This window comes from Symphalangus syndactylus, chromosome 1, assembly GCF_028878055.3.
Source record: "Symphalangus syndactylus isolate Jambi chromosome 1, NHGRI_mSymSyn1-v2.1_pri, whole genome shotgun sequence".
Classification (NCBI taxonomy): Eukaryota; Metazoa; Chordata; class Mammalia; order Primates; family Hylobatidae; genus Symphalangus; species Symphalangus syndactylus.
The window spans coordinates 49,880,749-49,908,233 of NC_072423.2; the positions used below are offsets into that span (position 1 = coordinate 49,880,749).

Here is a 27,485-nt window from a genome sequence, read left to right on the forward strand (position 1 = left end):
CATACGGCAGTGATTGCTTTGCTTGAACATTGTCAGACTTTACCTAGGACTTCCCCCTCTTGCCATGTTCCCCTGTCTCCTCTTCAGCTTGTTCCCTTTGAGCTCCTTTGTCAGGTGGCTGCCCATTGAGGCATTATCATGGCAGAGCAGGTACCTGGTTTGCATTAGCTGCTGAAGAAAAAAAAGGCAAACTGGAACTCTGCTTGCAAGACCCCAGTGCCTCTCTAATAGAGTTTTGTAGGTAACTATCAGAGCCTTCCTATTTCAGGGATCTATAACATGCTAAACATGTCCCCAGTGCCTTAAGCCATAGCTCTGTACCCTCTTTCCCAGCCCTGACCTGACACTTAGCTGCTTTGTGATTCTAGAAGAATAACTGTATGATGCCTGAAGATGTGAAGAACTTTTACCTGATGACCAATGGCTTCCACATGACATGGAGTGTGAAGCTGGATGGTGAGTCAGCCTCCTTGCTATAGGGAGATTGAATGGGACAACTCTGAGGGCCCTTTCACTTTTGAGTCTTTGAATCCGGATGATTTTCATGGGTGCCCCTCAAGTGCCATGTCCAGAAGCTGTGATTATGTCCCAAAACTAACAGATGCCATCATTGCTTCATCCACCACAAACCCCACGACAGTCTAGCAGTATGGAACTGGGAAGTTCAATTTAGAGGATTCCTGTAGGAATAGGGTAGAGAAAACCATTAATTACTACATAAAAAGCCCTAGCCACCTCAGACTTAAAGCCTCAGAGGGCTCTACCTCCGAGCAAACCCCTCAGGGTAGGCTGCATTGACAGTGTCTAGTGTTTATGATGGGGGCCACTTATCTCTTTCAGGATCCTTCCTTTATTCCCACCATCATAAAGACCTCAGGGCCCTTATCCTCAAACCAGAGTCTTTGCTTCTGTCCTTCACATCACGTCAGCCTAAGTCACCAGCTACCTCAATTCACAGGCTGCCATCTTTTGTCTAGGACAAAACATTTGTGTGTGGATGTGGGAACGCACAAGTTTGTACATGTCAGATTGTAGGTACTATGTAGGCATGAAAGGCAGTGCTGAACATTTAGGTGAAGACTCTTGAAAACATTTCATAGGCTAGAAAACCCTGTCCAGCCACAAGAGCCCAGCCCATTCATGGCACAGATTCCCCAGCCCCTCCCCTCCAGCCCCTCCCCTCCAGTCCATTATTGTCTCTGACTCCAACCAGATCTACTTTGGCCTTGGGAAGTACCCTACATTTCCCCACTGCTGTCCCTAAAAATGCAGTGACTTCTGTTGCACTGCAAATCTACAGAGCAGACTTCTCCCCCTCGTTGCCTCAGCCTTCTACCTACACACCTGAGTTCCCTGTTTGGGTGATTTCCAAAGCCTTCCAGTCTATCGTGCACTGCTGGTCAGAGGTACTTTTTTTTTTTTTTTTTTTTTTTTTTTAAGATGGAGTATCACTCTGTTGCCCAAGCTGGAGTACAGTGGCGCGATCTCTGCTCACTTCAACCTCCGCCTCCCGGGTTCAAGAGATTCTTCTGCCTCAGCCCCCTGAGTAGCTGGGATTACAGGCATGTGCCACCACGCCCGGCTAATTTTTGTATTTTTAGTAGAGACAGGGTTTCACCATGTTGGTCAGGCTGGTCTTGAAGTCTTGACCTCATGATCCGCCCACCTTGGCCTCCCAAGGGAGGGATTACAGGTGTGAGGCACCGCGCCCAGCCAGAGGTACTTTTTTATAGCTTGCTAGTGAATATTGAACATTGGCTTTTATCTTAGAATCATTTCCTCCTATGGCTTAGAAACCATCCTTGTCACCAGCATCAGAACCTTCTTTTATAGCATGGCCGTGGCTTTTGGTGTCTGGAGCAACAGAGAGGGGTCAGAGACTAAACCAACTGGCAGACTCTCCCTGGCCCACATCCTTGCAACAGGCCAGCCCCTTTATATGCCTGCTTCAGAGAATAAAAGTTTTATGAATGAGTCCCAGTTCATTATTGCAATACCTTCTCTAATTTAATCTCCCCAAGCCCAGTCTTCTTATCCCCATTACCATACCCATTATATAGTGAACAGCTTAAGTCAGTGGCAGAAAAGGCAGCAGAGGCATCTTCTGATGTTTGCCTCTTCAGTGGTCTTTTCTTCTTAGACATTCCATGGTCTTTACACAGGTTGTTTTATTGCTTTAAACCATTCCAGTTTTTTCAGCAGTCAAATAAAGAAAACATGCAGCTTCCTAGTCCGTATTTACACCCTAATCACAGAAGACTAGAACCAAGCAAGAAGGCTGCCAAATTCTCATCACTGAGTAAGGGAAAGTGATACAGAGAAGGGGGGATTTTGTTTTTTATCATGAAAGCTTATAACAAGAAGAATAGAAAGGGCCCATTATGTAATCAGAGCTATTACTCCTTCAGAAAATGTTTATGCAGAATACTTGCTAAACAAAGGAAAGAGGGAGCAAAAACATTTTAAAGTCCTTTACCCTTCAGATGTCCCTAAGCTCAGATTTCCCAGTTCTTTGTTGGTATTCCCTTTGAAATTTTTCTTCCACTCTACCCTAATACATACAATGGGGGCTCTTCATCACCCGTGGCCTCCAGTTCCTTTTTTTGTATGAAAGGTTGGTACCTTGGAATATGCAGTGAGTAATCCTCTTCTTCCCACCTTCCATCAGATTCCTCAGCCATGGGGCCAAACAATACCTGGGCTTAGGTTATTCAAGCAGAATCTCATGATAACCATTGTAACTAGGCTGTTACTCCATGTAATTCTCCTTAACGCATGTTCCCCTAGAGCACATCATTCCACTGGGAAGCATGGCAATTAACAGCATCTCAAAACTGACTCAGCTCACCCAGTCTTCCATGTATTCACTTCCTAATGCACCCACTCTGGCAGACCTGGAGGACGATACACATGAAGGTAGGAAGAAGATGCCAAGGTTGGTATCTTTGTTTCCAGCATCCAGCTCCATGCCTGGCACGTAGTAGGTACTTAATGAATCTTGGTGCATGAATGAATGTTAAAGATTAAACTTCACTCAACATTTCAGTATCAAGAGGATTCAGGGAACATGATGATCTAAATACAGCTCCTTTCCTCTCCATTCTTACCTCCAAGCTCTTTGCCACTTCTGAGTGAAATGGCTCAAAAGTCAAGTGGCTGCTAAAACCTAGGAACAACTGAGTATAAGTGAGGACTTAGTCAGAGTTGTGTTTGGTCACATATAACAGATGTAGTTACAATGTTTAAATAGCAATTTATTTTTCTCATAACAAGAAATCTGGAACTAGGCTGATGTAGCTGCTTGAGAAAGTCAATGATAAAGTCTCCCTCTGGCCTTGTGCTGCACCAGGCTTTGGATATGGTTTTCATCCTTATAGTTGAGGAAGGTGGGCTTTTCCTGTCAGGAAAAAAGATGAGTAAATGGCAAAGGGCAAAATACCTAGCTGTTTGCAGAATCTCTCCCTTTTGATCAAGAAAACAATAGTTTTCTCAGCAGCACCTCCTAATAGCTATTAGAAGAGTCAAATGGCCACCCAGGTTGCCAGGGGTCTGAGAAGGTAAATACTTTTAGTTGTGCAGTATGGCTTCCTTAAACAGAACTGGGCTTTCATTAAGAAAGGAAGGAAGAACAAATAGTGAATAGGCAACTAATGTCTCCAATACTAAGATCTTGGGGTTCACTAAGCCCTGGCAGAGAAAACTGATGTAAGGGTTTCTCCTCCGATTGGATGAGCAATTGAAGAATAGTAGCAGAGAAGTTCAGGGGCAGAGGCTAGACAGTGATGGGTCCTGGAAAGAGCCTGTCACACAAAGATTTGTGGAATTTCCAGGGGTAGGAAAAAGGTCTCACTGTCTTTATATGTGTGGGGTGGGCTTCTCTAAAAGGTGAAGAAGTAGTCAAATAGGTGGGCTAAGTCTTCCCTGCTCTTGAGGCTGGAAGAGAAGAGGTAGAGTAGATAACAGAGAGGCTTCATGGGATCACATTGTTCCACATACAAATAGGGATAAAAACCACTTGGCCTTCTGACACCTGCTAGATTCATGCATTTTAGGATAGTGCAACAAGTATACCTAAGTCTCGTTAAACCTAAATGGAAAAACAGTGACTTATCTCAGGGGACTCAGCAGACAGAGAGAGGATCATCAGGAAAAAATAGAATACACAATCAGCCGGGTACAGTGGCATGAGCCTGTATTCCTAGCTACTTGTGAGGCTGAGGCAAGAGCATCACTGGATCCCAGGAGATTGAGGCTGTAGTGTGCTATTGTCACCTCTGTAAATCGCCACTGATCACTTGAGCCCACGAGTTTGAGGCTGTAGCATGTTGTGATCACACCTGTGAATAGCCACCACACTCTAGCCTGGGCAAAATAGTGAGAGCCATCACTATTTAAAAAAATACACAACCAGAGAAATAAAACTGCTAGAGGACACAGATAAAAACCTAAATAAGAACAAGAATACTTAAGGAGATATAAGACAACATAAAGACTTTCTAGGGATAAAAACAAAGATTCTCAAACAATTGACTACATGAATTGAAGAAGAGTATATGTATTTTATTGAGACCTGAGTTAGCCCGAAAAATCAAGTGCAGGAAATATCTTAAAGCGTAGATGAATAAGTTTAAAAGAGGGGAATTATGAGGGAAAAGGTAGGAATTAAGAGAAGTGGAAAATAGATTCAGGACACTTTGCATTGGAATGATAGGTGCTCAAAAAAGAGAAAATAGATGGAAAGGCAGTAAATACATACTAATAAAAGACACCTCTCTGCAGATGGAAAGGGCCCACCTAGACCCAAGTTGAACAGATGAGAAAACACAGACACTTATGCATATCCTGATGTGGAGAAAATTACAAGCTTCTAGGCAAAAATAACAAATTACTTGTGAGGGAATAATAAGCAGACTGACATTAACTCAGCAGATGAGGACACACAACCCCATGAGTGAGAACCAGCACAGATAACAGGTAACACAGATCAGCAGTGGTTACCAGAGGCTTGGGGTGGGGAGGCTGGACAGGGAAAGGCGAAACGTTGGTCAACAGGCACAGTTTCAGTGAGACAGGAGGAATAAGTTCTGGTGATCTGTTGCATAGCATAATGACTATAGCTAATAATGTATATTTCAAAATAGCTAAAAGAAAGGATTTTAAATGTTCTCACCACAAAGAAATGATAAATACTAGTGGTGGATATGCTAATTAGCCCGATTTGATCTTTCCACAATGCATATACATCTTAAAATAGCATGTTGTTCTCCATCAGTATATAAATATATACAATTATTATTTGTCAATTAAAAATAAAACTTTAAAAAAATTTTAATTAAGAAAAAAGAGGGCCGGGTGCGGTAGCTCACACCTGTAATCCCAGCACTTTGGGAGACCGAGGGGGGCGAATCATGAGGTCAGGAGATCAAGACCATCCTGGCCAACATGGTGAAACCCCGTCTCTACTAAAAATACAAAAATTAGGCAGGCGTGGTGGCGGGCACCTGTAATCCCAGCTACTCGGGAGGCTGAGGCAAGAGAGTCACTTGAACCCGGGAGGCAGGGGTTGCAGTGAGCCAAGATCATGCCACTGCACTCCAGGCCGGCAACAGAGCAAGACTCCATCCCAAAAAAAAAAAATTCAAAAGAGATCCATTGGTACTGCTAAGAGTGACGTTATTAGATACAGAGTACAAAACAATATGCTTAGATGCCCCTGTGGAGGTAAAACCAAACTAAAATTTCAGGGAGGAACTGAAAACAGTGACATTGTAGATTTGAAAAAAAAAAAAAAAAATTCAAATATTGACATTGTGTTTATAATATGGCAGAATCTCTTTTACCAGAGCAAGGCTTCTGCAGGTAATACTCTATACTCTGGAAGAAGTTTAAAAGCATGTGTCTTAAAGGACTGGAGAGTAGTCAAAAGCAGGCAGAAGCTGGAATGGTGTCTACGTTGGCAGAAGGGAGCCACATTGAGTTTTCTGTTCTTATAACTTTTCACCTGAGGGCAGACCTCAGTCAGCGCCAGGCAGGGCTGCCAAAACTTGGTGGGAACATATCAACTGGACTTTTTATTTCATCCAAGATGGAGTAACAGAAGAGATTTATCTACCCATCTGGAGCAACAATGACAAACAACAGACAAAATATATAAAACAATGATTTTCAAGCACTGATATGAAAAATGCAGTGGTTTGGATTACTAGTGGCTAAGACATTGCAGAAGAAGAGACTAGAGAACTTCAACACATAATAGAAGCTATCTAAAGTTACACAGAAAAATATTATTTATAATGAAAACAGCATCAGTGACCTGAGGGACAACACATGGTATAATGTATGTGTAATTGAAGTCTTTGAAAAGAGGGGTCAGGGGCTAGAAAATATTTGAAGAAATAATGGCTCAAAAGTTTACCAATCATGGTAACTATAAATCCTCATATCCAATAAGCCTAATAAGCCAGGAACAAGAAACACAAATGATAACAAGAAACACCATAATCAGATTGTTCAAAATCAAAGATAAAGAGAAAATCATAAATGCAGCCAAAAGGAAAAGACAAATTACATACAAGAGAACAAAGATAAGGATAACAGCATATTTCTCCTTAAAAGCAATTCAAGTGAGATAAAATACTCGAAGGAAAAAATAGGTTGGTCAGTCGTTCACGCCTGTAATCCCAGCACTGTAGGAGGCCGAAGCCAGAGGATCACTAGAGCCCAGGAGTTTGAGATCAGCCTAGGCAACATAGCGAAACTCCATCTCTACAAAAAATTTAAAAATTATCTGGGTATGGTGGCCACACCTATGGACCCCAGCTACTTGGGAGTCTGAGGCAGGAGGATTGCTTGAACCCAGGAGGTCAAGGCTACAATGAACCATGTTCATATGCCACTGCACTCCAGCCCAGGTGATAGAGTGGAGACCCTGTCTCAAAAAAAATAAAATAAACCTAGAATTCTATAACCATTGAAAATATCTTTCAAAAACAAAGGACTTCCAGTCTGTCTCCCTGGATCTTAAAAAGTCCTTTTTGAAGAGCAATCTGGCAACATCTATTCTATTGCAGGGAATCTGTCCCATATAATGAAAGCACCAGAATATAAGGGCATGTACAGAGAAGATTATTGTAGCATTCACAACCAAGTAATGGTAGGCAAATGCCTATCAATAGAGGAATGGTGGAATAAATGAGGGTACGTCACTCCCACAGACTATGAAATAGTCATTTAAAAAGAATGAATTAGAGTTATGCCACATGACTTAGAGGGCTTTTCCATGGTTCTGACCGGGCGCGGTGGCTCACTCATGCCTGTAATCCCAGCATTTTGGGAGGCCGAGATGGGCAGATCACTTGAGGTCAGGAGTTCGAGAGCAGTCTGGCCAACGTGGTGAAACTCCGTCCCTACTAAAAACACAAAAATTAGCCAGGCGTGGTGGCACATGCCGGTAGTCCCAGCTACTCGGGAGGCTGAAGTAGGAGAATTGCTTCAACCCAGGAGGTGGAGGTTGCAGTGAGCCGAGATTATGCCATTGCACTCCAGCCTGAGCAACAGAGTGAGACTCCGTCTCAAAAAAAAAAAAAAAAAAAAAAAAAAAAAAAAAAAAAGCTAGATTCAAGTAATGTGTTTGCTATCCCACTTTTATAGAATAAACAATCTCAGGAAAGGAAATGAAGTTATGTCAGCATCAAGCCATTCAGATTGCTCTGTGGTCCCACTTCCAAGAAGTTCAGTTTGCTTTTCTCTTGCCTCCTTTTCCCAGATTCCCTGACATTGTCCGTTGCTGATAGAGAAACCCAGACAGAAGGCCTAGTCCATGAATGAGATTAGGGCTTTAATTCAAATACAGAATTTATTTGAAAATACTACTTAAATATATGTTTGAGATAAGGCTTTTTCCTTCTGTTTTTTCCACCTAGCAAAGTTGGATATATAGGTATGTGTTTGAGTTGAGTTTGTTTGAACATTACCATTAACTTCTGGATTTGCAGCCGGTGATGATCAGCCAGAGAAGCCTCACTTTGACTCTCGCAGTGTGATATTTGAGCTGGATTCATGCAATGGCAATGGGAAAGTTTGCCTTGTCTACAAAAGTGGGAAACCAGGTAAGAATTGTTTACAAGCGTGGTCCTGTAGTTTGGCTAGGGTCTTGCCTGACCTTGCTTGTCAGCCATGGCTCAGGAGACACATAACCTCCTTGGCCTCTTGAGATGCTCCCAGGTTCCTTGTGTGTCCCAAACCCAAAAACCCCTTTGGTTCTCTCTGAGCATCACCCTCTGGGCTAATTATTAGTTCTTTTATCCATCTTCATTTGTGAGTTATTGCCAAATAGTTGATGGGATTAGGATAATATGGGAGTAAAAACCAAAAGAAATAGACATTTTGTTTATAGACTCCTACAGCAAGTTCATGCACTAGATAAGCATCCAGAAAACACATTACCTTTTATCTTTCTTTTATACTTCTATATCTAGGCCAATTAACAGCAATAAAAACCTGAATTACTAGACCAAAGACCCCAGATGGGAAATTAAAAGCCTCTCTGCCCTCAAGCAGCAGCTGCCACCTAGCTCCCTAACAGCACTTCAGACCCCAGCCTAGGGACTGTGAAACTACAGAGCTGGACAATGGCAGCCCTCTTCAGCTAGCTGTCTGGTAGGGGTGAGAGGATACAGACACCAGGATTTACCTCTGGGGAAAGGAGAAATCATCCAGCTGGAGGAGTTGTTGCAAAGTAGTCTTGGAGCTGCATCTTGAACTGTGGGGTAGGAATTAGATACCGGGTAGGGAGGAGGATTTGGTGGAGTAAAAGAGACAAGGGAGCATCCAGGCAAAGGGACAGATGGGTAAAAGCCAAGCCATGGGAAAGTACAATTGATTTGTGGGGAATGACAAATAATTCCATTTCAGTGGGCCACATGGTTCATGTAGGGGATGAGGAGGAGATTAAGCTAGAAGGCCAATTGCTGTCTCTGATGCAGAGCTTTGAAAGCAAGCAAAGGAGTTTGGACATAATGTGGAAGACAGTGGGGAGTTAATGAAGGTTGTTTAGTAAAATGGCAGGGATCATGACTACCAGCAGTTTTGGCAAAGAAAGAGACTGGATGGATAATGGAGGGCACTTACGGAGATGTTATAGCTATCTAGACAGCAGAGGAAGTAGGATAGGCTTGAAGTAGTAAGAATGAAAAGTCAGAAACTTGGAGGCAGGACATCAGACCACAGTATAGGCAAGGCTCCCAGGAGTGAACTGGGCTAAGCTCCTTCATAGTGGTTTTTTGTGGCACTTTTTGTTTTTCATGGCACTGATAGAGACCTCTTCAAAAAAACCCAAGCCATTCAGTGTTTTTCTCTGTCAAGAAAGCTGAGACCACGGTATTCCAGCCCCCTACCGGGGGAGGGGAGTGCTATGACACACAGAAAAGGAGCAGCTGCCTACATAGCCTGACTGAACTTCCAGATGGTTAGAGACCAGCAGATAGATCAATCTACTGATCTAGCAAAAATTTGTAAGAGTATCAAAGGAACTGGTAAAGTGGCCACTAGAGAAGGAGACTGGAGGGTTAGAAGTGGGGCAGAAGGGGAACTTTTACTTTACATTTTCTATTCTCTCTGTTGGGATTTTTTTTTTTTTAAGGCCATGAGTATAACCTTTTATAGTTAAAAAGAAAAAACTGTTAAGCTATTCCTTATCTTTTACTTCCTTTGTCTTCTACTTCAGCATTAGCAGAAGACACTGAGATCTGGTTCCTGGACAGAGCGTTATACTGGCATTTTCTCACAGACACCTTTACTGCCTATTACCGCCTGCTCATCACCCACCTGGGCCTGCCCCAGTGGCAATATGCCTTCACCAGCTATGGCATTAGCCCACAGGCCAAGGTAAGGGAGGAACACCTGCCATCGCAAACTACGGTATATTCCAAAATCTACTGAGGAAATGGTTACATTGCAGGTTCCCAACTTCCCCATCTGATTCAGGAGATCTAGGGTGGGGCCCAGGAACCTGCATTTTCAATAAGCAAGACAGATGATTCCAATGGACAACCTCACTTTATACTCATCCAGTTAAGTGGTTCCCAAACTTGACTGATCCTCAGAATTAACTGGGGAGTTTTAATTAAATTCTGTTGGATAGTTTATGTCCCATGGCTTGTTCTGGGTTGGCAGTACATGCACCCAAGAGGAATGAAAAGTCAGATTCTCACTCCCCTGTTCTCCAAGTGTGCATCCCCAGTGGCAGCTGCTATTACGAATTTCCTATACTCCCTTCCCAAGATACTCATTGCACGTAAAGCATGCATGCACACCTTTGGTGTTCCTTTTTTCTAAATCTCGAGTGTAATGTACTGTCAACATGATTCTGCATCTTGTTCTTTTCACATAACAAACACTCCATCTTGGGGCTTATTCCCTTTCAGTACATTTAGAGCACTTGTCCTCTTCAGTGGCTACAGAGTATTCCATTGTGTGGGTGTGCCTCATTTATATTACAGGTCTGGTCACCATTTCAGACATACAGATGCCAGGTATACAGCCTGGTTTGAAAACACCAAGTGTGGCTGGAAAAACTTTTGACTAGAGTGAGCTCATCTGGGGTCCTTCCTGGTGGTTTCTTGCAGCTCTAAATTAGCAGCAAATTAGGAACTCAGCTCCAGCTCACCTTACTATGTATGTATTCATCTAGTAGGCTTCATTTTCTTCAAATGTCACATAATTGTAACATTTATCTGGTCAACATTGAGAGGCGGCTGTGATTTAAAAGGTAAATAAATGTGGATGTCCTTTGCCCTCAGCTGCCTAAAAAAACAGTAGGAAACAGAACACCAACAAGATACAGCATCCCTCAGTCGAGGCCCACACTGGCCTCTGTCTCCTGCCTTTCCTGGGGGAATGGTGCTGCCAGAATCCACCTGATGGGGAGTAGCTGGTTTGAGGGCAGAACAATAGACGCTGTCCTCTAGTGCTTTAAGATCTAGCATCCCAGGCTCAGGACTCACTAAATCAGAAGGAAGTGTGCTCAGATTCTTAGTTTTCATATCTTAAAGGTCATGAGACCTCATAAAGCAATGTGTGTGTGTTTTTTTTTTTTTTTTTTTTTTTTGAGATGGAGTCTTGCTCTGTCGCCCAGGCTGGAGTGCAGTGGCACAGTCTCGGCTCACTGCAAGCTCCGCCTCCCAGGTTCACGCCATTCTCCTGCCTCAGCCTCTCCGAGTAGCTGGGACTACAGGCGCCCGCCACCAAGCCCGGCTAATTTTTTGTATTTTTAGTAGAGATGGGGTTTCACTGTGGTCTCGATCTCCTGACCTCGTGATCCGCCCGCCTCGGCCTCCCAAAGTGCTGGGATTACAAGCGTGAGCCACTGTGCCCGGCTGCAATGTGTGTATCTTACCAGAGGTTGATGGGATCTGTTATCAGTCACCTCCACTTAAAGGAAGAGCAAATAGATTTTTAGGCAGTTTTTCATGAAAATGTACCTCTGCCTCCTGTTCCCAGCTCTCCTGCAGCCCCCAAAAAGAGCACACAGAATGGCATTTTTCCTTTGAATTGTGACCTTGTCTTCCAATTCTGCCTTACAGCAATGGTTCAGCATGTACAAACCTATCACCTACAACACAAACCTGCTCACAGAAGAGACCGACTCCTTTGTGAATAAGCTAGATCCCAGCAAAGTGTTTAAGAGCAAGAACAAGATCGTAATCCCAAAACAGAAAGGGCCTGTGCAGCCTGCAGGTGGCCAGAAAGGGCCCTCAGGACCCTCCGGTCCCTCCACTTCCTCCACTTCTAAATCCTCCTCTGGCTCTGGAAACCCCATCCGGAAGTGAGCACCGCTCCCTCCAACTCCCTACCAGCTCCAGAGTGGTAGTTTCCATACATAGATGGCCCTAGGGGTGACCTCCAGTTTTGTGTGTGGAACGATAGGCCTCTTTCTAGCTGAATGACCAAAATTGTAAGCCTTTTAGTCCCACCAACATTAGCCAGGCTCGTAGTGAGGCCTCCACAGCAGGTTGTGCTGTCCCCTGCCTCTGGAAGCAATGGGGAATTTGGAATCTTGTGTAAGTGCCCAAATAAGTCTAATGAGTGCTTTCCTCTTCTTCAGCACGCAACCCTCAATCCTTTAGCACTGATTAGAGAAGTCCCCCCAAAGAAACCACTGGTTTTGACCCATGAAGCATTAGAACTGCAGTGTTCATTCAGGAGCCACTAGTCACATATGACTATTTAAATTTAAATTATATGAAAAATTCATTTCTTCAATTGCATTAGCCACATTTTGAGTATTCATGTGGCTGGTAGATTCTGTATTAGCACAAAGATATGGAACATTTCCATCACCACAGAAAGTTCTGTTGGACAGTACTGCATTAGAATATTTTCATACTGCTCTTCCTCAATTTTTGTTGTTAAATAATGTTGATGTCTTCATTGGATGGGTCATAATGTTCCATGAAACCTCTCAAATACACAATTGCATGTTCTTTGTATCCCTTACCACAAATATCTCGCTCTGCTCATTTCTTTTGTAGCTTCCTATAAAGTTTGTCTTCCTCATCAGTTTCCAGTGAAGTTTCTTGCTTCCAGTTTTGTGTTATGATGTTTGTACATGTTCCACAATTATCTTCCTTATTAACTTTTTAAAGAAAGTGTACTTCTGCTGTACTTTATTCTTACCGTTTAAAAACAAAAAATTCCCAAACATTGCTTTGCACGACTCTTCATAAAGAAAGTTTTAATGGTGCCAGTCACTGTTAACAGAAGCTTTCCACCTGCTCTGCCTGCCTCTTCACAGCTCTGAGTTGTCCAGCCTCACTTTGCCTGGTCCCTGGTCATCCTTAGGACAAGCAGTCTCCTGCTTAGAATAGGGTGGGCTCCCAAGAGTTCCTTTGGAAGCAAGTTGCCTGTAATTCAGAAATCATTTTCCCATTGACATATGGGGGAACCTCTAGCCCACATATGCTTAATATATGACAGACACAAGATAAATCTGACATACCTACTACATTTAATGACATTTTTACAGAGAAGGTTGCTCAGATTTTCAATTAGGAATGCCTATTTATTTCCTCCCTCTACAGTCCTGGCTGTGGGCAGAAGCAAGGCCTTCACCCTACTTCCCAACAGGGAAAGTGGGGAGTCACCCACCTAGCCCCAAGTTCTTTGGGTGGCTGCAGTTTTTGTACTGAAGTCCCAGAGGTTAGAGAATTAGGAGTTTTGAGGAATGAGGTGCAGGGGCCTGTACCATCTGCACACTTCAGTCCCAGCTGGCTCACTCTCTCTTTCCTGACTTCTCTCTACCCTGGTGATTGGCCAGACTTCTTTCCTTTGCACTGTGTCTACCTGCTAATCAACCCAGGGTTTCCCTCTTCCAAACCCATTGGGGACCTAAGAGCAGTCCACAGGATTCTCCACATGTACTTCTTTTGCTCTGAAACATGTTTTTTGATTGTTGACAATAGTGATTGATTGATAGATATTCATGAGAAAGTGCCTTCGATATCTCCTCCACCTACCACTTTCCGTAGCCCCTGTGGAAAACCAAGGTGAAGAGTTAGTTAGTTAGCCTTCAAGGATCAGGGCAAGCTCTAACTGGCTGCTTCCCCATATTTGTAATAGTTCAGTCTTGAAATATCAGTGCTTAAAAGTCTTTCTTTGGGAGCATAAATTGAGCTTCGTATTAACAGCTTCTTCATTTGCTTTAAAATAGCGAGACCTCTTACCTTTGCAATCCCAAAATAACCACTTACTTATAATTCAGTGTGGTCATTTAAACGTGTGTGTGTGTGTGTGTGTGTGTTTTAACCGTAACATGACTGTCACATATTCTCTAGGAGACATTTTGGCCCTTTTAAATTAATTGTTTAGGTTATTATACTTCAAGGATTTATAAATGTGCAACAATTCATAGAGTGGCAGAAAAGGATATAGAGAGACCAAGTTGTCCAGGACAATAGCTGGAGGTTAGTCTTCCGGAAGTATTTTTCTTGCCAGAACTGATCAAAGGAAGAGCCAACGGCACTGGATAAGAGATTCTAGCATTTGGCTGCTTCTCCAAGACAAGCGAGGTTAGAAGGGAGTTGAGAAGTTGTTATGTCATCTTCCACTGTAGCAGATACCCCTTTTTTAGTACTTGGGGATCCCCCGAATCACAGCATTTCTAAATCAGCCCTGGATTCCACAAGTGAAGCAGCAGAGGAACCGGAAGGTCAGCGGTGCCACTCAAATCCGTGGTAATCAAGTGGGAGTTTTCAAAAGGTTATCAAAGGAAGGGGGTTATGATAAGGAAAGGCTCAAGACGTGCCTCAGAAGGAGTGAGCAGGGAAGAGCAGGACTGACTCCATGCTATGCGGGATCCAGTACAAAATGAAGATGTGAGGCTTTTGTGCAAACAGCAGGAAAACATTACCTTTACAGGTACTAAAATGTAATGTTTTTCCTTTCTTCCATAGTGTCTTTCTCAACTTGTTATGGCTGTGTTTTTTATTTGCTACTTAATGCTGTTCTAACTAAAAACTTAAATGTTAAATTCCTATCATGCATTTTACTATTCATCTTTATATTGTGCAATTCCAGTTTTAAATGAAAATATGAGCATTTGGCCGGGCGCGGTGGCTCACGCCTGTGATCCCAGCACTTTGGAAGGCCGAGGCTGGTGGATCACGAGGTCAGGAGATCAAGACCATCCTGGCTAACACAGTGAAACCCCATCTCTACTAAAAATACGAAAAAAAAAAAATTAGCCGGGCGCGGTGGCGGGCGCCTGTAGTCCCAGCTACTCGGGAGGCTGAGGCAGGAGAATGGCGTGAACCCAGGAGGCAGAGCTTGCAGTGAGCCGAGATCACACCACTGCATTCCAGCCTGGATGACAGAGCAAGACTCTGTCTCAAAGAAAAAAAAGAAAATATGAGCATTTAACTCATGCAGGATCACCAAAATTACACAATTTGTATTTTATAGCTGATGTTTACATACTGTATGCATATGTGTTTCGTTCTTGCCACAACAGTAGAAACACTGTACAAGACTAACTCAACTGTTTGTTCCTGTTTCACTTCTTAGTATTTTCAGCATAAGTGGTTGGCTAACACAGGAATGTACATAAGTAAAAAAGGATATGAGGCCGGGCGCGGTGGCTCACGCTTGTAATCCCAGCACTTTGGGAGGCCGAGGCGGGCGGATCACGAGGTCAGGAGATCGAGACCACGGTGAAACCCCGTCTCTACTAAAAATACAAAAAATTAGCCGGGCTTGGTGGCGGGCGCCTGTAGTCCCAGCTACTCGGAGAGGCTGAGGCAGGAGAATGGCGTGAACCCGGGAGGCGGAGCTTGCAGTGAGCCGAGATCGCGCCACTGCACTCTAGCCTGGGCGACAGAGCGAGACTCCGTCTCAAAAAAAAAAAAAAAAAAAAAAAGGATATGATAGGGCTCCTTGGTCATTCATGTTTCTTAGAATGCCATTGCCTTCTTCCTGTGTTTGAAGCCAGTCTGGTTTGGATGGGAAGTGCAGCCTGTTGGGGCTCTCAGCATCCCCCACTTACTCAATTGTAGATATAAGATGCTTACTTTGTACTCACTTTGAATCTCTTCGAGCTCTGACACATCATGGGTCCAATGGAGTTCTCTGCTCACAGGGGATCACAAAGGCTACATGTGAATGGGGCGGTAAGGAACACTGGATATATGTTGCGCGTGTCTCCTCCACTCGTGTATATTCCGTTGTCCCATCAGACTTCTTCACTTACAGAACACAGGTTCAAAGGTAAAATAGTGCCAGAAGAGCACTAAACTAAGAAGTGTGAGGCCCTTCTGAGTATGGGCCCTGTGTGACTGCACAGGTCACCCACCCATGAAGCTGGCCCTGATAAAGGAGGAGGGGAGCGCTTCTGGCAAAAGACCCAACAACAGGAGGTTAAGTGGGTTAAATTGGGAAAAAACACCCAGGAAATTTATGTTTTGAAACTAAAGCAATTAAAATGGAAATGGGCTATATTATAAATCAACTGCCCAGGAAAAAGTATGCTGGAGTCACAAAATGAGAATAAATGGCAGAATGTCTCATGATGCATCGATGTAGTTAAGATTGTACATAAAGTGCTACATCATCATGCTGCTTGCAGGGAAGTAACCAAGCCAAAGATAGGAATGAAAAGGGGCAGCCTGCCTCTGATAATCCACAGAATCTAGCCCTTAAAGCTGACATGCACCAATGCCACTAGAATCGTGTGTAGAAAGTAAGATATCCAGATCCCCCTCCAAATCTAGTAAATCAAAATTGCCAGGAAAGGTTCCAGCCATCAAGATTTTTAATCAACTGAAGTGGTGACAATGATGCTCACCAAATCTGAAATTTGTTACTTAATGAGTCTGGGTGGTTTTGCTTTTATTGCATGGAGAATAATTCAAAATCTGTTTTTATTCCAGTAAAGCATATATAATAACTAGAATAGAAGGACCAAGGGAGCTTTTTAGTTTCTGCATAAATGCATGTATTTTTCTAAACCTTTTATTATGGAGAGTTTTTAACGTTTACGAAGATAGAAGAACATAATGAATCCCCATGTATCCATCATCCAGTTTCATCAATTATCAACTCAATGACCAGGCATGCTGTAGGTAGACCCATATTTACTCCTTCAGTTTTGTTTAAATAATTCTATTCAATTTATCTATTGGTTTTTATACTACACTGCTTTATGTTTTAGCAGTTGCTGTAAAGATGATTATAACTTTTTTCCATCCAGTAGCCATTCACAGTCCCTGGTAGCTATATTTGTCCAGTAAAGTCTGGCCCCTTCATTACAGTTAATTGGACACCAGGTGGATTTCCAATCCAAGTTGACTGTGCTCTTACCCTTGGGATCTTGAGATGAATTTCCCTATGTTTTTTCTTTTCTTTTTCTTTTTTTTTTTTTTTTGAGACAGGGTCTCACTCTGTTGCCCAGGCTGGAGTGCAGTGGTGCAATCATGGCTCACTGCAGCCTTGACTTCCTGGGCACAAGCAATCCTCCCACCTCAGTTTCTCAAGTACCTGGGACCAGAGGCACACACCACCTGGTTAATATTTTTATTATTATTTATAGAGATGCAGTCTCCCTATGTTGCCTAGACTTGTCTTGAATTCCTGGGCTCAAGCAATCCTCCCACCTCAGCCTCCCAAAGTGCTGGGATTAGAGGCATGAGCCACCACACGAGCCAGATATCCTTCTTTGGCTTAAGCAACCCAGGCTGGATTCTGTTTTTCCAGCCATGCATTCTCTTGTTAACACACATGGCCTCCATTATGGAGTTAACTGTGGCCATTAAAAAAGCTAATATATAGTTGAGAATTCAGAAAGGTTAGCTCCTCTTTTGCCCCTTTGTTTCCAGCCATTGACTTTCTATATTTCCTGTCTTGCCCTGCTCTCCTGAACCACTCTCTCTCTCCAAAACTCCAGCTTGGCCTCCTCCTGTGCCTTTACACCTAGAGTTTCCTCCCAAGGTCCAGCTCCAGTCCACCTCCACCTCAGGGTTCTGGGAAGCCCTAGCCCACAATGAGAACCCTCCTTGAGGTGAAGTGCTTCATGCCAGTACCACTCAATTAACTTTTGGTCACCTTCCCTGTGTCCTCTGTGTCTTCAGTGTGGAGATGGTATATTAATCCATTCTCACATAGCTATAAAGAACTACCTAAAGCTGGGTAATTTATAAAGAAGAGAGGTTTAATTGACTTGAAGTTCTGCAGGCTGTACAAGAAGCATAGCTGGGGAGGCCTCAGGAAACTTACAATCATGGCTGAAGGGGAAGGGGAAGCAGGCACATGTTACATGGCTGGAGAAGGAGGAAGAGAGTGAAGGGGGAGGTGCTACACACTAGTAAGCACCAGATCTCATGAGAAGTCACTGTCACAAGAATGGCAAGGTGGAAATCGCCCCCATGATTCAATCACCTCCCACGAGGCCCCTCCTCCAACACTGGGTATTACAATTTGACATGAGATTTGGGCAGGGACACAAATCCAGACCACATAAGATGGGGACTTCATGTTACTCTGGCAAATCCATTGCTACTTAGTATGGAACCCCGTGAAATATTAATAAACCTAAAATCAGTTAATACATAATCTTGTACTAAATCAAGAACTGCTTCACACTTCAGGATAGACCAGTAGGAACAGACAACAAGCTAAATTGAGAAAAAAGTAAAAATGCTGTGAATTTAAATGTTTATGCAAATTATGAAAAGACAGTCACTACTTTATTTTAAAGGCAGGATACCTAAGTTCAGCCCACAGACCATCCCTGTCATAAAACTGTGCCACAATGCAAGATGTTAGCAATGTTCCAATGTCTTGGCATCCAAACATTGTCTCCCAGACTGCCTCTTGCCACTCACTAGCTGTGGCTCAAAATTCTTACCTGACAGTGTACCTTTGTGGTTCTGAAAATGGGATCTTTGTAAACTCACATCCTTATGTTCCCTATAGCTCTTAGCACCCAGGCCTTGTCCAATACCATCCTTGATAAATGTAGCGAGCATTATGAAAGAAACCATCTCTCTGGATGCTTTCAGTATCCAACCAACTACATAATCTCACATGGATAAAATCTTTTGTGAACAGGATTCCCAGGTGATAAGGGTGAAGGGCAGTAGTGAAGACCAGCCAGAGGGTGACATGGTGAAAACACATACCACCACCACAAGAACTGAAATGCTGCTTTTTAAAGCATTATTGTAAGGTGGATTTAGCTGTTTAAGTGGTGTGTTCTGCCATGGCATGTATTGTAATCACAGGGTTATACTCACAGGTCTGATATGGACTCTGCTGAGGCGAGATTGTATCTTCTAGGTGGGATATGTCAAGAGAGAAGAGTATATATTTGATAGTATTGACTTCACATAGAATTCTTTGTGGACAAGAATTCCCAAGACTCAGAGCACAACGTAGACATAGTGTATTCGTCCATTTTCACGCTGCTGATAAAGACATACCCTAGACTGGGTAATTTTTTAAGAAAAAGGTTTAACGGACTCACAGTTCCACGTGGCTGGAGAGGCCTCACAATCATGGCAGAAGGCGAAAGGCACATCTTACATGGCAGCAGGCAAAGAGAGAATGAGAGCCAGGTGAAAGGGGAAACCCCTTTATAAAATCATCAGATGTTGTGAGACTTATTAACTACCACGAGAACAGTATGGTGGAAACCCCCATGATTCAGTTATCTCCCACTGGGTCCCTCCCACAACATACAGGAATTATGGGAGCTACAATTCAAGATGAGATTTGGGTAGGGACACAGCCAAACCATATCACAGAGTTTCTTAGACATTGTTTGATGTTCTTGATGGAGGAAACTGCAGTCCAAAGCAATTTTATACAAAACTAAATTTAACATGAAAACTTCCTGTGTACAAAATGAATAAACAGCAACAAAGTACATATAAAGGCATATTCTCTCAGACCTGTGCTAATACATAGCCATAAACTAAAATAAAAATTTAAAATTCGTTCCTCAATCTCCAGCCACATTTCAAGTATTGAGTAATCACTTATGTCTAGTGGCTACCATATTATTTTTATATAGAACAATTCCATCATCACAGAACGTTCCACGGGGCAGCCCTAGTTAGAGCAAGCATGGCTTGTTTTATATTATAATTTTCAGAATAATTCTGGTGAAAAGCCGTTTTATACTATGCTATAGTCAACCAAGAATAAGGATATTTACCTAATCTTAAGACTTTTTTTTACCTAAAACACAACATCCTTTTCTACTTTACATATTACTTTTGCAGCCGTGGCTCATAGGAAAAGCCAAGGATGAGTTAGCCTGCTGCTATCCATTTTAGCTGCAGAGTGGGCTGTGCAGGTTCTGAGCTTTCCCCATGTGATAGTCAAAGACCCCAAGGCAGCCCCAGCCTCTCTAGGTCTCTGCACAGTCTCCAGTGTGGAAAGCTGTGGGAAAGGAAAGAGAAGGTTCTAGGTCTTCAGGATTTTCTGCATCTTAAAGCAGCTCATCTCCTTTGCCCTCCTAGGGAGCAGGGGGGCCTAGCTTTGGGATCGTCCTCCTAGCCTCAGAAATAATTGTTCAAGAAATAACATTTCTCACACAAAGGATAAATGCTTGAGGGGATGGATACCCCATCTTCCATGATTTGATTATTACACATTGCATGCCTGTATCAAAATATCTCATATATACACCTACTATGCTATGTACCCACAAAAATTTAAAATTTAAAATTAAAAAAAAAAAACATGTTTTGAGGTAACTGGTACTCCCCTGAAGACCAGCTAGGTTAATCTTTCTTCCACAGCATAAAGACTAGAAAAGAATATGTCCCTAGGGCAGGGACACAAACAGCCTGAACATAGTTGAGTGTAAAGGAGAAACCCCATCCCTCAAGCAAAAGCTTCAAGTGTGGAACACACTAAGGACAAGATTAAACCTCTAGAAAAACAGCTCACCTTTACTAAGGCCCCAGCGCCCAGCTTTATACTTCCCAACCTTATTTTGAAAACGAGGCCATCTCATGGGATAGAGACGGTGATATGGATGGTACTTGAGGGTTTGTGTTTAAGTGCCTGGTGGTTCCAGGCCACATCTGCTACCACAGGTGGTTCTAGACCCTGGCTACACAGGTTCTGGGACATGGCGTTGGGGCTCTAGAATGTGTGTTTATTGAGCAACTCAGTGTTCATCAGAAAAACTCAATTTTCCTTTGAAAATTAGATTCTAAAATAGATGGCTGTGGCCTTAATAACTATCTTCATAAATCATGTTTTAGGCCATTAAAAAATGGTAATCCATCTTCAATATAATATCAGAAACAGAATTCAAGCACAAGACAAATTCAAAAATCTGCCTTACATTTGTTCACAAACACGAGTCCATATAGTTTAACCCAACAGTGAACTTCTATATGTGTGTGTATACACACATACACAGATAGATTGATCAATAGATAGATAGGTTTAGAAAGTTCTAAATTACCACAACCCTTAGAATTTCAGGCAATTTTTTCTTCCAAAGACATAAATGTTATTTTTTCATACCACCTGCTGACAGAGGGATAGCTAGCTGGATTAGAGCACATTTCCTTCTATTGAGGCTGCATTTCTGAGGATGTGTTGCATCTCTGTGAATGAGCTCCTTTAATTCTCACAGCATTCCTAATCGCATGCCTAATCATCTAAGCCCAGAAAGCCTCTGAAGTTGACTGAATTGCTCTATTCTGTAGCCATTTTACCACCTGCTGCTGTGTGCTGAGTTCCAGTAAAATCACCTTGTCTAAATAAGTGTATCATCAAGGATCCCTCTTTTCAGGGACTGGATAAAATGGCTACAAGAACTGTCCCAGGCAGCCAGCTCTTCCTGTATAACTACCACATTTTTATTCAGTTCTGATTTGAAAATTGCGATTGAAAAAACTATAATTATTCCCTTGGGTACATGACAAGTGTTTTTTTGGAAAGGCAACTTTATCTATTTCCTAGCCCATTACCCTACCCAAAAGCATCTGGCTGTTCCCCAGTGGGATTGCTCTCCCCAAAGAGCAGTGAGGGCTTACAAGCATTTTTAGGCAGATACTATTAGGGGCGAAGTCTCTCTCTGAAGGGAAGCAAAATTTCTGGTTAGTTTTCTGAAAGAGAAAAAGCCAAACCCTCTGCTTAGCTGGGCCAACTGAATAGTCCACGTACCGCAGTGACCTCTCATAGTTCAGGAAAACTGCTGCTGACACAGAGGAACACAAGGCACCCTATTACTTTGTGGCTCGTTTAATGTGCTACCTGTAACATACTATGCATGCCTCTGGAATATCTTTAAATTCTGAACCAAGATCCACGTATTCCTATTTCCACCTACACCAGATAACTTATAATATCAAAATGAATAGAAGAAAATGTGTTCACTGGAAACTGGCTGTTGATCCCCTCCAATGGGAGCTGAGGAGCTGTGTCTCTGCAGGCATGGGGACTGGCCACAAGCAAAGAGCCAGCAGCATGAAGCCCCGGAGCTGCAGTGTGTGCAGCAGGTGCCATTCCAACAGCATGGGAACAACAGTGTCAATCATTCCTCAGTTATGGCAAGAATGTGCTATTTTTCACTGTTAGGTGTTGCTTCTGAGAACTACAAATAAAACTCTCCAACCAAGTGAACAGACTCTTTGTTGGCCAAGGGGACTCCAGAGAACCTTACAAACTGAGTTTCTGACCATAACAGGATGGGAGGTCAGACACACCTCATCATACCCCCTCCCTTTTGTAGTTTTAGACACAATTGATCAGCATTGATATTAAAAAACAGATCATAAGACCGACGGAACAACTCTGTGACAATAAGATACCAAATAATAAACAGGACCTAAGGCCATGTCAACCAAGGGTTAAGTCATGCACCCCTCCTTACACTTAAAGAATAAAACAATTGGCCGGGCGCAGGGGCCCAGGCCTGTAATCGCAGCACTTTGGGAGGCTGAGGCGGGTGGATCACAAGGTCAGGAGATGGAGATCATCCTGGCTAACGTGGTGAAACCCTGTCTGTACTAAAAATGCAAAAAAATTAGCCGGGTGTGGTGGTAGGCACCTGTAGTCCCAGCTACTCAGGAGGCTGAGGCAGGAGAATGGCATGAACCTGGGAGGCAGAGGTTACAGTGAACTGAGATTGCGCCACTGCACTCTAGCCTGGGCAACAGAGCACCACCAGATGCTAACTGACCCCTTATTCTATCAGCCATAACCATGCAAGACATTTATTTCTGTAACTTTCTCTTGGTAAAAGACCACCAACCATGGACTGGTTCTGGCCAGTTTCACAGAGGCTGCACACTTGAGTGCCTTCATGTCTCTGCTTCACCTTTTGATGTATAGGGCTTAATGGTAATACATTTAAAAGTCTCCACCCCTAAGTGAACATGGGCCATATGTAACACATGTTTATTCAGTACGCATGCATTAGGACCACCTTCGTGAATATTCATAGCTTCTTCTGTAACTGTTGAGTATGTATACTTGGCCAACCCATTCAGCATAAATCCCTGTTCTACCCTCCTCTCCCTCAAAGTGCCTGTCTTTTGGTTGATGCTTTATAAGAAATAGTTTCCTCTCCAGAGTTACAGATCCTATGATTTTTTTGTTGACACTTCTAATTATCCAGCTTATTTAATTTTCCTGTACATATAATGCTGTAGTTTTAAATGACAAAACATTCTGGAATCATTGTCACTAATCCAATATTAGGAACAGTCTCTATTGTCAACAACTGAACTGTGCTTGAACTACAAATTCCCCAAAATCCTAAATCTTAACTTCCTCAAGTGGATCCTCTTAAACAAAAATTATTCTTAAAGACAATAAATAGTGCTCATTAGGAGAATAAAATGGGCTTGGCCCTCCCTCAGGTAAGTATCAGCAATCCAAATAACCTCTCACCATATCCATTCACCAATCAGAGTGGGAATGACTCTATCATCAAAGCACAATAAAAGATTTTGCACTTCTGAACCTTTCTGACTGGTGCTGAACCTACATAGATGGATGAATGGGTGGATGTGGGATGGATTACCAGTTATGTATAATTGTTGTGAAATTTGTACATGACTGCCAACCTTGAACAAAATTTTCAGTGTTCAGGAAATTTTTTTTTTGAGACAGAGTTTCACTCTTGTTACCCAGGCTGGAGTGCAATGGTGCGATCTCGGCTCACTGTAACCTCTGCCTCCCCGGTTCAAGCGATTCTGTCTCAGCCTCCCGAGTAGCTGGGATTACAGGTGCATGCCACCACGCCCAGCTAATTTTTGTATTTTTAGTAGAGACGGGGTTTCATCATATTGTTCAGGCTGGTCTCGAACTCCTGACCTCAGGTGATCTGCCCGCCTTGGCCTCCCAAAGTGCTGAGATTACAGGGCATGAGCCACCACGCCTGGCCAGGAAAACTTTAAGGTACAGTACTTCCACCCCGTACACGACTAGGCCTCCAGGAGTTTTCAACTTTGTCAAGGTAGGACTGGCTGGCTCCCCACCCACCAGGCCCACCCCAATTCAGACTGGGCTGCATATTTTGTGCCCCAAAGCATAGCTGACTATTGATATTCAACTAGCAGCTGTCTTAAGGTTTCTAAAAGAACAAGAAAATAACCAGGAACTAGTGAGACAAGCCAGGATATATCACTTCTTCTGTCGTTGGAGAGTTATTCAGTATGTCTCATCCTCAGTGTCTTTATATGAAAAATGAAAATGCAGAGTGGCTATAAGGATTCTATCAAATAATACATTATGAAGTGCTCACACAGATGGCTTCAATAAATAATATTTTAGCTATTTTTAGAAATCACTCACAAAGTCCATTTTCCCTCCACAAATTGTCTAGCAAACACAACTGATTTTTCTACCAAATAGACCACCTTTTTTGACAAACTGAATGGTGCATTTTAATATCATATACCTTCACTGCATTTGCAAAGGCATTTCATCCCCTATCTTAGGCAATTTGGTATTATTTATACTTATCTCTCTGATAAAATGATTTCTGATTTTAAAAATCTAGATATGGCTGCAGAGTGGTAGATTAATTAAAATTTTAATTTCAGTAAATGACTCCTTCCCAGGCCCCAGGAAAGGGCCCTAAGGGAAGGACCATGACTCTTTTTTCCCAGATGAATCCCAAGTGCCTGGCGCACAGTTAACTCCATAATGGGTGCGCGGTGCACATTTGGGGTGGTTGTATTGTTTCTTAGAGAATACCGTGAGGAATCACCACAAACTTGGTGGTTTAGAACAACAGAAATTTATTTTATCATATTTCTGGAGGCTAGCAGTTCAACATTAGTTTTATTGAGCCAAAATCAAGGTGTCGAGCAGGCTGTGCTATTCCTGGGGGCTCCAGGGCAGCACCTGTTCCTTGCCTTTTACAGCTCTTGGTGGCTGCCAGTGTTTCATGGTTTGTGGCCGGCCATGTCACTCCAATCTCCACATCTGTCTTCACGTTGCCTTTAGTGTGTATCAAATCTCACTCTGCGTTTCTCTTATAAGGACACTCATGACTGGGTTTAGGGAATACCCGGATGATCCAGGATGATCCCCATATATCAGGATCCTTAATTTAATCACATTTGCAAAGACCCTTCCTTAGAAGGTAACATTTCTAGGTTCCAGGGATTAGGACCTGCTACTGTTAGATGGCTGTCATTCAACCTGTTACAGTGGTATTTGGTGATACACCATCTTAGGTGTATCTATGAACACGCAAATAGTGGATTTGGGAGCCATGGACAATGTGGAGACCACTCACAGACCAGGAACCTGGAAACCAAATCTCCTACTCCTGGCCCCTGTTCTTCCCCCCTGCACTGTGTTAACAATGGACTTGGAAGAAAACGAATCTGGGTCATCAGCCCTCCAAGGCCCTGTGCACCCTCCCACTCCATCCCCAGATCATTATTTTTTAAACAGAAAGAAAAAAACCTTAATATTTCAAAGAAACCCAAATCCAGACACCTTTGAAAAGTGTTTGCCTTTCTTCTCTGGCAGTTTTGTAATTTCAATACATACTAGGACATAAGTGCTAAGACACAGGGGCAAGAACACCTATGGTAATTACCAGGCAGATGAGGAATAGTATCTTACAAGTGTAAGGTACTATTCACTTTCATGCTTCTTGAAGGTCTTTTAGAAAAATTTAACATCCTGAACTAAAAATTGCTCATAGAGGCTGTCAGAATGAGTGGCATCAAGAGAGGGGAAACAAGCAACAGGAAACATCCTTTAGTTTTACTAAAAACTAATGAAACACTAAGTTTAACAACGCAAATTGATTTTTCTTATAGGCTCTTCTAGGCCTTTTTGATGGATCTAGTCCTCCAGTGGATTTAAATAATCCAAGAGGCAGAGCAGGAATCTGGAGCAGAAGGTTCTAGAGCTCCCGGGACTTGCTGGCACACCCTGACTGCTCCTTGACATTTGTGGACAGGGCTCTGGGTTCACCTCTGTCCCAGCATGTCTGTCCTGCCACTGAGCTGGCAGGCATTTCTATGGGTGAAGAAAAAAGAGAGAGGTGGCAAGAGCTGGCCCTTTACACCACTTCCGATGTTCCTCCCATGTTACTGGGCATTTTTCAAATGTTCATTTCCAAATGTTCAGTGAGGGACTCAGTTGCCGCCACCTCCTGGCTTTCAGGGCAGGCAAGGAAGCAGCAGAGATGTCTGGGCACATAGTGTGAAGGCAGCTTTGCTCAAACATGTCCTAGTTGATCAGTTACTTGTGATTGAAAACCAGCTCTGCCTTGGGGAATTATTATTGGTTTTGAAAAGTTCTCAAAAACATCATCTTCAGTCTCTAACTCTCACTCCATCTCCCCACCAAAAAAAGAGAGAGAAAAAAAATACCCAGTGATTTCCAAACCTATCTTCACATTAGAATCAGGGGGAAGGAGATGAGAACATCTTTTAAATGTTCCAAAGTCCAGGCCACACTTCACACCAATTAAGCCACAATCTCTGGTGGAGAGACAGAAATATCAGTAGTTCTTAAAGCATCCAGGTGAGTCTGATGTGTAGATTGGGCTGGGAACCACCACCCTATCTTACTCTCATACTGCAGTGGCACTATTCAAGATGCTGGGCCCAATAAAACAGACCCTTTTTACTTAGCTGAAAACAAGAAATTAGTTGACCTTGCTTGCTGCTTCTGTGAACTTTTTGATCCCTAAAACAAAATTAAGATTAGGTTTATTAAATCACTTCCTTCTAAATGTGACCTTCCATTCTAAAGCAACAATTCAGCAGAATACCAAGGACCCTCAGGAGGACATTGACATATTTGTTCACTAAACAGTGTGACAAAAATGCAGCTTCCTTTTGTCTGTGCATCATTATCTCATGTCATACAAATATTCCAAATCTGCATTCAGTGCCAAGCAATAGGCGAACACTCTCACAAACTATTAAACCATAAGGGAATATTGTACCTGTTATTTAGAAGCATATGGAAAATGACTATTAATACCCTATGTATTCTTTTCAATAAGGTGATTAAACTCAACAGTCTATAATGTACAGACCCAACTCTCGCAAGTTCCAGGCTCCCCTGGGGTGTTCACATCCATCATGTACTATTTGACAAATGTCTGCTTCAACAAGCTCCCTGTCTCCGTAAGTGGTGTTAGAGCAGAGAGGGGAACACAGGCACAGAGGCCTATGGGGAAAATATATTATCTTTGGCTCTTTAAGCAATGCCACTGCACATTGTCTATAAATCACATATCCCCAGGTTCAGGAATGCAGAGTCGCAGAGGCTATTTTATTTTTTTGGAGACAGTCTTACTCTGTCACCAGGTGGAGTGCAGTGGTGTGATCCTGCAACCTCCCACTCCCTGGTTTAAACGATTCTCTTGCTTCAGCCTCCCGAGTGGCTGGGATTACAGGGATGCGCCACCACACCCAGCTAATTTTTGTATTTTTAGTAGAGACGGGGTTTCACCATGTTGGCCAGGATGGTCTCGATCTCCTGAC

At 42.9% G+C, this 27,485-nt stretch overlaps 1 protein-coding gene across 7 annotated transcripts in view; it reads left to right on the forward strand.

Annotated features, from left to right (window-relative positions):
- Nucleotides 1-27,229, forward strand: part of TPGS2 (tubulin polyglutamylase complex subunit 2) — a 47,524-nt gene extending 20,295 nt beyond the window's left edge. For 2 of the 7 annotated variants that reach the window (XM_055234283.2, XM_055234321.2), the window contains exons 3-7: nt 369-456; nt 2,788-2,916; nt 7,995-8,108; nt 9,725-9,885; nt 11,583-14,531. In XM_055234283.2, coding sequence (XP_055090258.1) covers nt 369-456; nt 2,788-2,916; nt 7,995-8,108; nt 9,725-9,885; nt 11,583-11,828 — 738 coding nt within the window. In that variant the 3' untranslated portion in view covers nt 11,829-14,531. Of the gene's footprint in view, nt 1-368; nt 457-2,787; nt 2,917-7,994; nt 8,109-9,724; nt 9,886-11,582; nt 14,532-14,574; nt 15,030-21,849; nt 22,134-25,802 lie in introns of those variants that run through there. The other 5 variants (XM_055234311.2, XM_055234294.2, XM_055234330.2 and 2 more) reach the window with 5 other exon arrangements.
- Nucleotides 27,230-27,485: the final 256 nt, after the last annotated feature.